The following is a 13,121-nucleotide window of genomic DNA, read 5'->3' as shown; positions in this document are numbered from 1 at the left end:
AATGGATCCAAAATGGCAACCTTCAAAATGGTCACCATGGTCACCACCCATCTTGAAAAGTTTTTCTCCTCCAATATACTAATGTGCCACAAACATGAAGTTGATATTACCAACCATTCCCATTTTGTTTAGGAGTATCCAAAAAAATGGCCCACCCTGTAGCTCTCTCTTCTTTAAATAAAACAGGTGGCCCACTAACACCTGATTGCCATGCTGTTGATTAAAAACACCAGACTCTAACTTCACCTTCAAATTATTTGTTAATCTTAAAAGTTCAAATACTTTTGCCACTATCAGATCATTTCGTAATAAAAAAAAGTCATAGAGTTATATGGTTTACCTATTTGTTTGATTTGATTCTCTTCATCTACTTTTAGGACTTGTGTGAAAATGTGGTGGAGGTTTATGTCAAATTTATGTAGAAATATGGAAATTTCGTAAGGGTTCATAACTGTTCATGCACCATTGCGTGTACAATACAACTGAAATGCTATTGAACAGGTTTATAGTTACAGTATTTTATGTTATGTGTCAAAGGGGATTTTCTACAACTGACATTTATCTAGCTACAGAACGGATGTCTCAAGCCCCACTTTCCTCACACAGCACAATTCCAGTGAGGAAGAACATGAAAAGAACCGTAATCAAACAAACCTCTTGTCCCACCATTTTATGTCCTTGGGGCTGACAGAAAACAGAAAAGCCCTCAGCTATCTTTGTCAGTCTCATGTACTCCAAATGAAAAAGGAGTGCACAAGTTTCACTAAGGCTCCAGTCAAACCCCCCCATAGCATGTTTGCATCAGGCTCAGAACCCCCATTCACAGTAAACATGTGGATCCCAGTTGGAAGGGGCCTTACAATCAAACATTTATGACCTATCCTATATATAGGTGATAAATGTTAATTGTGGGAAATTAAGTTTGTGCTTAAAAAATGAATTAGTCTTATTGTGGTTACAGCACATCTAATAATAATAATAATAATAATAATAATAATAATCTTTATATAGCGCCAACATATTCCACAGCGCTTTACAGTTTAACAGTTTCAAACACAACAGTCATAAGTAACAACGTTAACAATACAATAATTAAAGCAAAAAAAGACAACCCTGCTCGTGAGAGCTTAGAATCTACAATGAGGTGGGGGAGATACAAGGTAGAGGTGTGTATTTACAATGATGGACCATCCATCTTCAGGGGGTGGGGGATAGATGGAAGTAATGAATGAACTACACACACACACTTACACATAAAATGACTTTGATTATCGAACGTGATAGGCCGCTCTGAACAAATGTGTTTTGAGGGAGCGCCTAAAACTATGCAAATTGTGGATGGTCCTAATATCTTGGGGTCGAGCATTCCAGAGCATTGGTGCAGCATGGGAGAAGTCTTGGAGTTGGGATTGGGAGGTACGGAGTAGTGCAGAGGTTAGTCAAAAGTCATTTGCAGAGCGCAGTGGTCAGTTAGGCTGATAGACAGAAATGAGGGAGGCGATGTAAGGGGGATGCTGCACTGTGGAGAGCTTTGTGGGAGAGAGCAAGTATTTTGAATTGGATTCTATAATGAATGGGCAGCCAGTGTAATGACTGACGAAGAGCGGACACGTCTGAATACTGATTAGCTAGATGGACAACCCTGGCTGCTGCATTAAGGATGGACTGGAGAGGAGAAAGCTGAGTAAAGGGGAGGCCAATTAATGGAGCATTGCAGTAGTCCAGGCAAGAGTGGATCAAGGTGACAGTGAGGGTTTTTGTTGTTTCCAAGGTGAGAAAAGGGCGGATTCTAGAGATGTTCTTTAGGTGTAAGTGGCGAGAGCGGGCAAGAGATTGTATATGGGATGTGAAGGAGAGCTTGGAGTCAAACATAACATCCAAACAGTGCACCTGCACCCCGGTGTTATTATGGTGCCACCCACGGAGAGGGAAATGTCAGATTTAGGGAGGTTAGTAGATGGTGGGAGCAGAAGAAGTTAAGTTTTGGAGAGGTTGAGTTTCAGAAAGAGAGCGGACATGATGTTGGAGACAGTGGACAGACAGTTACTGGCGTTCTGTAGTACTGCGGAGGTAAGGTCAGGGGATAACGTGTATAGTTGTGTGTCATCAGTGTAAAGATGGTACTGAAAGCCACATCTGCTGATGGTCTGTCCAATTGGGGCTGTGTAGAGAGAAGAGAAGGGGGTCAAGGACTGAGCCCTGAGGTACCCAGACAGCAAGAGGAAGAAGAGATGAAGTGGAGCCAGCAAACAAAACACAGAAGGAGCGGTCAGAAAGATAGGAAGAGAACCAAGAGAGGGCAGTGTCCTTAATGCCTAATGACTGGAGCCTAGAGAGGAGGAGACGGTGGTCAACAGTGTCGAAAGCTGCAGAAAGGTTGAGAAAAATGAGCAGAGAGTGGTCATCATTACATTTTCTCTAGAAGGTCATTGGTCATTTTGATGAGTGCAGTTTCTGTCAAATGTAGGGGCGGAAGCTGGACTGTGAAGGGTCTAGGAGGGAGTGAGTGGAGAGGTAACGGGTAAGGCGGGAGTAGACCAGGCACCCCAAGAGTTTAGCAATGAAGGGAAGATTGGAGACTGGTCTGTAGTTATTTGTGTAGGATGGGTCGAGAGCGCGTTTCTTTAATAATGGAGTAATGATAGAGTGTTTGAAGGAGGATGGGAAAATGCCTGAGGAGAGGGAGAGATTAAAGTTTGTAGTTAGGTGAATTGTGACGACTGGAGGAGATGAGAGGGAATGGGGTCAGTAGTGCATGTAGTCAGATGAGAAGAAGAGAGAAGCCTGGAGACTTCTGTGATAGGAACAAATGTGGACATCTGATATCATCTGGAAAAATAGTCAATTTTGTGCAGAATACATTCTTTTGCTTCACCATTTTCATATGTGTTAAGTATACTGAAAGTGGTTTCATAAGAAAACTACAGTACATATTGGACTGGCACTTTGATTCCTACAGATCAGGCTGCTTTAACACCTGTCCTCAACTATTATCATCAGGCAAGCTATGTCTGGGGGACCTCTTTGCAGGGTTAGCAATAAATTCTAGCCATTTTATATTTTTGTCATCCGTATAATGTTTAAACAAGGCAAACTTGTCAGATGTAAGAGGAGAATCTACTCTGCTCTCATACATGGCGTTTCATATATGAGCAAGGATTTTTCCCCTCATATTCTATATCCATAATCTAAATTCCAATTCAAAACAACTTGTTTTTTGCGCAAACATTTATTTGATTTATTTTATTTTTTGACTACAATAGACAATTTGTTTAATGAGTCCTCTTAGTAGGGTAAAAGATCTCAAGCATTCAATTCCAAGATTTAGGATAAATGTTTTTAATGGTGAACATTTTGGATGATTATCCCTATTTGTGTGGGGATCCGGGATTTCCTTTAAGCTGTATAATTTAATTGACACTGCCTCAATGGTAGATACACCTTTTATATCTCTAACATATATCAGGACCTCAGTAACACTAATTACTGAGATTAATTACCAATAATGTCATTACAAACATTTCAGTAACCAAAGTGTTCAATAGTTCAGTAATTAAATACCCATGCCTCTAAGGGCAATTAAGAGAAAATACAGAAGATTATTCTATCAGAAGGTATTTTCTGTTAATCTACTCCAGCTTTTTTTTACCTCTGTTTTCAATTTAATTTATTCCGCTTGTTTCTGAGGGTGTTGCCCACTTCAAAAAAAAATAATTGTTGCAATGTCTGATATAAATTCATACACTTACTAATATGTTTGTATTAGCGCTTAACTGATTTCCTGGTTTCAACCCGTTCTTTGAATCAGGCTTAAAAGCTAAGCTTCAAAAACCTATAGAAAAACAGGACTATGAGCCATACATTAAATACAAATCTTTATTGAACAAATTTCAAAGCATATAAAAAAAAGTTTAAAAAGAGAGTATCGGATATAGGCAAAGCCACCCAAAGGCCTCCAATTACAGCCAACAAGAGTCAATGAGTAATAATGAATGGGTGCACACCTAAAATACCATATGCAAGATATTATATATAACAGTAAGTAGTCAATCTTCAGAAGTATGCACCAAAGTTGAACAAATACACAGCGGAACAGAATCCTACCAAGAAATAAATGGATGCAGTAGAGTATTAAGTAAGGGTATGACAAAAACTCGTGAAAAGAATGTTGTGCATTAGTCACAGGAATGTGACCACTGATCCGGAAAGGCAAGCCATAATATCAAAGTGAATCACTCAAATAGAGAATCTTGCCATAGCAAGGCATAAGACTGGAGAAGAATACACACAATACTGAGTTGGACTACATGAAAGCTGTAAACCTAAATTGAAGTAACACAGTAGATGGTAAAGTGACGCAAAATAGACCTGTGTGGCAGCCAAATGAGCACACCTGATGTGCGTTTCGCTGACAGCTTCATCTGAGGGAGACTTTTGAGTGGCTTTGCTTATGTCTGATACTCTCTTTATAAACTTTTTTATATACTTTGAAACTTATTCAGTAAAAATGTGTCTTTTTTTGTGATTTATGATATGGGAGAGCCCTTGATAGTTTTATTCCATTAAGTAATCAGAAGCCAAGACTGCATTATTGGCAGCAGATAATAATGTCTGTATTATTCAGCCATGGTTCTGCTTCTAACAGCCATGGGTGGTGCTTTTAACTGTGCCAATGAGTTGCTATGGAAGCAGGGATTCATTAGATCCAGTGCCTACCATTACAGTGTTTCTATGCATTCATAGGAGAATGTGATTTAGTACAAGTGAGATGATGATCGCAGGATCAAGTTCCCTAAGGCTATATTCCCATGATGGGCTTTGGGTGATTTTAGTAAATGTCATAATTAGGGAAAAAAATCTACACATCCGAACTGTGGGTCTTTTTGGTCGCCTTAGCACTGCTGAAGAGATCAGCTATGGTATCTACCCCAAAGTTGCATCAATAAAAATGTCAGCTTAGGGCAGAAAATAAATTTTTCACACGGCTCAATCGACCAATTATTGGAAATGTTACAATGGCGGCACAAGCTTTTTTTTTTCTTAAGAATTTCCAAATTTTGTTTTCATCCCTTAAGAAAAAAACATATAAAAGTTTGGTATCTCTCTAAGTGTAATGTACTGAAGAATCATATTGCCAGGTTATTTTTACCACATAATGATTGCAGGAAATAAACAAACAACTGCACAATTGCTCCTTTTGTTCTGGTTCACTGCACATGGAATTGTTTTCGTGATTGCCAGTGAATTGATCGGGACAACGAATGGGGTTCTACAAAGCTACAACTCATTCCACAAAAAAACAAGCCCTCATATAGCTATGTGGACCGAAAAATAATAATGTTATGGCTCTTGGAAGAAGGGAAAATTCAAAAACAGAACATCTCCCAATTGGGAAAAAAATGTTAGTCCCGGCAAATCTACTTCCGGTTAGTGGTTGACTTGCTCATTGGCTCATTTCAGTAGCTACACCAGATACTTTATGTGAAGGAGACTGGTATAGATAAGAAGAGTGCTGGCTTAGCCAATAAAATGTGTCAATCAGCCCACCCCTTCACATACAGCACTGATGACATGCTGGCATCTGAAACACAAGCTGAGCTCCCAGGATCTGTCACCACTTGTGAAACCAGGTGCACTAGTGAGTTATAGATTTGTATCTCTAAACCTTAGACAACACTTTTAAAGTGAATCTGTCATCAGGTTTTCAGTTATCACAAGAGGACTAATGAACCTGCTGCCATGTTGTCAAGCATATTTCTTAGATTGGTATGACCCCCCTAAACCACCACACACTGATTGGTAGCTCTTTACTATGCACAGCGTACACAGAAAGCTTCCAATCAGTGGTGTGGGTGGGGTTATACAGAGCTCAGTATTCAGAGAACTGCTAGATCTGAATTGGTTAAAACAGGGATTTTATCAAAACTACAGCAAACAGCTCAGTAAATGACAAATAACTGGAGTCAGGGTCTTTGCCCCAACATTATGCTGCTTTTAGATATCTGCAGTTTTAGAAGTCCTCTTTTGTTAATCTCTTACTGATAAAACTGTGAATTTAGCAAAACTGCACCATGCAGCTCAGTAAGTGGTACATCACTGGAATCAGGGTCTTTTGTCTCTATATTATGCTATATTATATTATATATTATATTATGCCGATCGCTGCACCATCGCTGTTTAGGTCGCTGGGGAGCTGTCACACAGACAGCTCTCTCCAGTGACCAACGATCAGGGGAACGACTTCGGTATCGTTGAAACTGTCTTCAACGATGCCGAAGTCCCCCTGCAGCACCCGGGTAACCAGGGTAAACATCGGTTACTAAGTGCAGGGCCGCGCTTAGTAACCTGATATTTACCCTGGTTACCATTGTAAAAGTAAAAAAAAAACCAGTACATACTCACCTTCTGATGTCTGTCACGTCCCCCGGCATCCACAGGGTTACGCGCTGCTGCTCAGAGCTTCCTGCACTGAATGTGTCAGCGCCGGCAGTAAAGCAGAGCACAGCGGTGACGTCAGGGATTAAAGTGCTGGGATTGGTGCTATATCTGGTCTCAACATTTGCAGCAGGAACCTGGATGTGTGTAACAACTGGTTCCTGCTGCGGATGGCACTTCACAATTCCTGAGCCAGTGCCAATCTTCAGACATATCTGAATATCCAACTGTAAGAAATCATCTGTAATCTGGATGCACTGCTGCATCCATTTGAGGGAAGGAGTTAATTAACAACAGAGTGTTACCCTTCCCCTTGACAGAGGGTTTTACCAACTCTAAGTAGCAATTTTTTGTGAAGTTTAAAGGAAATGATATATGGTTTTCTAAATATTTCAAAAAATATAAATCTGAAAATTGTGACGTGCCTTTGTATTCAGCACCCTGTGTTAGGAGTCGAGTTTCCTCTGCTGCACAGGGGGAATCTCGATCCGTCTCTGCTGCGGTCTCCCATTCTCCTTCGGCCGCAGTGGAGCCTGCTCAGCGGAGACATCGGTCCCAGCGTCTCACTGAGTCTGATTCAGTGCAAAGGGTTTTTGCTGCCTCTCCTGGCTCTGCTATTGTACCCTGCACTGATCTACGGCGAACAGGCTTTTCTGGGACTAAGTCCTGCTTTGCACACACTGAGCATGCCCAGGGTAAGATCTCTCAGTGGAGATCAAGGGTCACATGTTCAGGCACTGCAGCCAAGTCTATTGGTCTTTCTAGGAAGGTCCTGTAGGTACGCAGACTCAGTAGCAGTCTTTCATTGGTCCTCTTCTTTAAGGTCCTGTACGTACTGCAGCTATTTAAGGCTCGCATGGCCGCATGGCCATGCGCTAGTATCTTCTAAAGTTACATGCTTTGCGCCACTGTGGTCATATGCGTGAATGTGTTCAGGGACCCGGCTGAAATAAGCCCCTAGAATGCTGGCACCTCCGGCGAGGAGTGTTGTGTGTATGCATGACCACTGACTGCTCTCTTCTGGGTAGTTAGCCTGTGTCTCTGTGAGAGTTAAGAGGGCACAGAGCTTTGCTTTCTCGGCCGCTCTGTGAAACTAACAGAGCTGGTTAATACTGCCATATAGTGCCGCCATTTACTTAGCGGCAGGATATTTCCTGCACGGTGGATCCCGGGTTGCGAACACACCAATCACATCAATAAATATATTCGGTGCGTTCTGCAAACCCTAACACCCTGAATCAATACTTTGTAGGACAACCTTTCGCTGCAATTACTTCTGAGGTCTTTTTGGGAATATCTCGAAGAGTTTTGCACATGTAAAGGCCGGCATTTTTGACCATTCTTATTAGCAAGCTAGCTCTAGATCAGTGAGATTGGACAGAAACCATCTGTGAACAGCAATTTTCAAGTCTTGCCATAGATTCTCACTGAGCTTTAAGCCTCGATTTTGACTGGTCCATTCACACACATGAATATGCTTTGAGCTAAACCATTCTATTGTGGCACTAGCAGTTGGTCTCACAATGGGTCTGAGGATCTCATCTCGGTACATAAAGGCAGTCAGCTTACCTCTGGTAAGCACATGGAGGGCTGTAGGCCCTACAAAGAAATGCCACCCCACAACATTACTGACCCACTGCCAAACCAGTCATGCTGAAGGATGTTGCAGGCAGTAGATTGCTCTCCATGGCATTTACAGACTCTATCATGTCTGTCACATGTGCTCAGTGTAAACCTGCTTTCATCTGTGAAGAGCACAGGGTGCCAGTGGCGAATTTGCCAAACCTGGTGTTTTGTGGCAAATGCCATGTGTCCTGCACGGTGTTGTGCTGTGAGTACAACACCCATCTGTGGATGTCGAGCGCTCAGACCAACCACATGGAGTCGGTTTCTAACCATTTGTGCAGACACATGTGAATTTGTGGCCTGCTGGAGGTCATTTTGCAGGGCTCTGGCAGTGCTCCTCCTGTTCCTCCTTGCCCAAAGGCTGAGGTAGTTGTCCTGCCGCTGGGTTGTTGCCCTCCTACGGCCCTCTCCATGTCTCTTGGTGTACTGGCCTGTCTCCTGGTAGCTCCTCCAGCCTCTAAACACTATGTTGACAGACACAGCAAACCTTCTTGCCACAGCTTGCATTGATGTGCCATCCATCCTGGATGAGCTGCACTACCTGAGACACTTGTGTGGGTTGTAGAGTCCATCTCATGCTACCACATGTGTGAAAGCACAACCAACATTCAAAAGTGACCAAAATATCAGCCAGAAAGCATTGGTACTGAGATGTGGTCTGTGGTCCCCACCTGCAGAACCACTCTTTTATTGAGTGTGTCTTGATAATTGCCAATAATTTCTATTTGTTGTTTATTCCATTTGCACAACAACATGTGAAATTGATTGTCAGTGTTGCTTCCTAAGTGGACAGTTTGATTTCACAGAAGTTTGATTTACTTGGAGTTATATTCTGTTTTTTAAGTATCCCCTTTATTGTTTTGAGCAGTGTAGTTGTCCTGTGGACAAATTCTCCCACCTGGCCTATGGATCTCTGTAGCTCGTCCATAGTGACAAAGGGCTCTTGGTTGCTTCACTAGTTAGTGCTCCTTTGCTTGAGATGTCAGTTTAGGTGGACGGCCATGTCTTGGTAGGTTTTCAGTTGTGCCAAAATCCTTTCATTTTTTTGATTGAACAGTTCTCTATGAGATGTTCAGGGCGTGGGCTATTTTTATAATCTAACCCTGCTTTACTCTTCTCCACAACTATATTCCTGACCTGTCTGATGTGTTCCTTTGCTTTTGTCAAACAAACCTCTTAAGCCTTCACAGAACAACTGTAGTTTCACTGAGAATAAATTACATATGGGTGGATTTAATTGACTAATTATGTGACTTCAGAAGTCAATTGGTCACTCGCAATTTTATTTAGGGGTATCAGACTATAGGGGTCTGAATACAAGTGAACTTCACAAATTTCAGATTTGTATTTTTAAAATAATTAGTAATCCATCATTAATTTCCTTTGCACCTCACAAATGTTTGTTACTTTGTGTTGACATACCACATAAAATCCCAAGAAAACACTTTTAAGTCTGAGTGGGGAATGTGAAAAAATATGAAAATGTTCATAAGATATGCATAGTTTTTCCAGGCACTGTAACACAGGAACGGCTTGGGGAAATACAAGTATTGACTATAATAGCCAGGTCAGGAACACTGACAGATCTTATTTAATTCTATGACTATTTTGGAGATTTGCATCTGTGATCCATACACTGAAATGTAATCATTTTAATCAGCAAATAATTGTGAAGTAAATAAATAATATGGTGATGAAGTTAGAGTTCAACAAGTCGATCCACAGTAATCTGTGGTCAGTGGACAGCCCTTTAAACCTCCTCTTACATGCTGTGATCCCTAGTTCCCCTCCAATTGGTAGGCATGGTTTGACGTTATGTGTGCTTCATGTCACATCAATGATGTTGCACCTGACCTACAAATCAGAAGAGGAATTTCAGCAGATAGGAGATGGTTTGCAGGGCTTGGTCCGGTGGCAACAAATTATTGACACAACTGCTTGACCAGGTTCCTACAAATCGATTAGCTCATCTTTAGCTGTAGTTGACCTATATCAAAATTCAGTAGGTTCTGGAGATGAGTCTTGATATTGCAAAACATTGTGCAATATAAAGAATTCAATTTTGCTGCATTAATAAACTGTGCTACATTTATATCTTCCTTCCATTCTCTCATACCACAAAAAATGCTTTTTTGTATAAAGTTATTATTATTATTATTATTATTATTATTATTATTATCATTTGTGCATAGTCATAGGCATTTATATGTGAGGGAAATTTAAAGTACTGTTCATATATAGATTAAAACCTAGACAACAGAAAGAAACAATATGACAAATGATGGTCCTTTCTATCTATATCTGAAACATTTAGAACTAGCCAGCTATTTCACAGAAAGGCTAGCTATATATATCTAACTAGTACTAGGCCAACATGGTAAGGGCTGCTCATCCATTTACTCAGTTTGCTCATCACCTATTTACATTTCAAGCAGTCAGTGTGCTAACAGCTAAAGTTTATTTTAGCCGCTGGACTTTTTTAATCTCATTCTATGTTCCTTGCAAATCATTGTTACCTTGTTTCCTTTTTTCCAACAAGTCTTCCATTCCCCACATTACGTATTTTCATATTTGCCATTTCCAGATCAAATCCAGGGTAAAGTCCTATGTTTTGGGTCTCAGAAAACGGCCATGGATGATATTTGGAATTTGCTTGAGTACAGTCCTCTCCAGCATTTCTATAACTATAGTGATTTCCACCATCATGTACTGGAAAAGTGTGAAAAGATCAAAAATCCATCCTAGAGGCAGGGTCAAAAAAATTACAAGGGGACCACCAAAGCAGGCCTTTAATTAACTGAACCAGTTTTTTTGTGCCTCCAAGATGCCAAAAGACCTCAACTAAACTTGGTCTGCATTCATATATGTTAGTGATATTTCATTACAGAATTTTCTTGTCTGTAAAAGAGTACAAGAAAACAAAGGTATTCTTGTAGTAACATACTAAATGCCTTGTCAGCATGTGTTAGCTGTAGTGTTACATCCAGGAATTGTGTTAGAGTTAGAAGAATCTTGTCCGTTTACCCTACATGAGTGTTATGACCAGAAACAGTTCAGGATGCTGAAAGATAAGCACGTAACTATAGAAAAGGAAGTTTACTGTACGGTCAAGTGGCAGACATACAGGTAGGACAGTATGTATGTCACATGTTATCTTTGTACTCTTTTACAGACTCTTCTTCACAAGGGGCCTGTGGCTGCCTTTTTGATGCAAAGTAAAGATAACCCCATGAAAGCCTTAGGGGTGCTAGCTGGTGTCATGGCAGTTATGGTGGTCATTACAGTGTTAATATCTTCAGCCATGTTCTGGCGCAACAAAAAGTCTAATAAAGTTATGCCCATGAGGAGGGTAATTAGAAGGAGAAGACCAGACCATGCTACAAGAACAATTAGGACTGAATGGTTGAAGTTTAAGAAGTCCACGGGTTCTGCTGAGAAGTTCACTGTGCAAGATGTGGAAGCAGATATTGAAAATGAGAATGGAAACAACAACAGTCAGTTTACAAATTTTCCACCAAATGCTCCCTCTCCCCCTCCACCTCCTCACGTAGTACCAAAAGCCAGTAGGACAGAATGGAGACTACCTACTGTGTCAGGGTCCCTTACACCCAGGATTATTGATCAGCAGATGAAGGAGAGAAATCCGAGTGTTAGCACTGCCCTCGTGTCTGAACTGAAACTGATGCTGGAGAAGAAAAGTGCTGGAAACTCAAAATGTTTTCATTAGTTTATCCCACTATAGCCCAGAAATGTGAATGAAACCCAACATTAAGTTACACTATGGATCTATGTGCAGTGTATAATGTCTAAAAGCCATGCAGTAATCTGACATGACATGTGAAGATGTACAAAATGCAAATATTGAGGGGCATACATGCGCTTATATATGATTTCATGCACACTATACTAAAGATTTCCATACTTAACTTGTTCTGTTTTACCTGTCATGGTGAGATGTCCATTTAGTAGATTCCAAACTTCAAAGGGTTAGCAGGATTTTACACCCAAACTATTTATTAGTGAATGTCGCTCTTTCAATACCATTACATGGCCGGTCCTGCACCTCTATGACAGAGAAATTGATGTTTAAATTGATGAGCAAATGAGCCTAAAGACATATTGTAGATCTGAAGCTGTCACTACTGCTCTATTCCTACGCCTGCTTACTTAAAGGGAATCTGTCACCCCAAAAATTGCATATGAGCTAAGGCCACTGGCATCAGGGGCTTATCTGCAGCATTCTGTAATGCTGTAGATAAGCCCCCGATGTTACCTGAAAGGTAAGAAAAACAGGTTATATTATACTCACCTAGGGGTGGTCCCACTGCGGTCCGGTCCGATGGGCGTCGCGGTCCGGATCCAGCACCTCCTATATTCATATGATGAGGTCCTCTTCTTATCCTCCTGCCGCTGCTCCGGCGCAGGCGTACTTTGTCTGCCCTGTTGAGGAAAGGTCAGAGAGACCTGGCGCCTGCGCACTGCAGTACTTTGCTCTGCCCTCAACAGGGCAGACAAAGTATGCCCACGCTGGAGCCACGGCAGGAAGACAAGAAGAGGACGTCATCGTATAAAGATAGGAGGCACTGGACCCGGACTGCAACGCCCATCGGACCGGACCACAGCGGGACCACCCCTGGGTGAGTATAATATAACTTGTTTTTCTTACCTTTCAGATTACATCGGGGGTTTATGTACAGCATTACAGAATGCTGTAAATAAGCCCCTAATGCCGGTGTCCTTAGCTCATATACGATTTTTGGGGTGACAGATTCCCTTTAATTTTCCTCTATTTCTAATGTCTAGTTTTCTTTACAAATACCTATCTTTCTCATGTGTTTTTACATCACAAAGTTTTTCTTTTTACTTTGCACACTCCTCTGGTTCTCTGCCCTCTTTTTTTAAATTCAATCTCAACCCCTAAGTAGGTGTCACCCTAGCTTTCTTGCTGCCTATTTTGGACTTTAAATGTCTCAATGTATCTATAAGTGTCACTCGTTGTTTTTGTTACTTGATAAAGCTGCCGATACGGCACTGAAATGCATAGTGCAATAAAGAACCTT

General features: G+C 41.2%; 1 protein-coding gene across 1 annotated transcript in view; it reads left to right on the top strand.

Moving 5' to 3' along the window:
- Window positions 1-12,238, top strand: part of CDHR1 (cadherin related family member 1) — a 283,238-nt gene extending 271,000 nt beyond the window's left edge. Inside the window, exon 17 of the mRNA XM_077257202.1 lies at window positions 11,234-12,238. Within this exon, the coding sequence (XP_077113317.1) occupies window positions 11,234-11,788 (555 nt within the window). The 3' untranslated portion in view covers window positions 11,789-12,238. The remainder of the gene's footprint in view (window positions 1-11,233) is intronic.
- The last annotated feature ends 883 nt before the right edge of the window (window positions 12,239-13,121 follow it).

The sequence above is a fragment of the Ranitomeya variabilis genome, chromosome 4, assembly GCF_051348905.1.
Source record: "Ranitomeya variabilis isolate aRanVar5 chromosome 4, aRanVar5.hap1, whole genome shotgun sequence".
NCBI lineage: Eukaryota > Metazoa > Chordata > Amphibia > Anura > Dendrobatidae > Ranitomeya > Ranitomeya variabilis.
The sequence above is the reverse complement of the archived record's forward strand: the minus strand, read 5'-3'. Positions and strand labels throughout refer to the sequence as shown.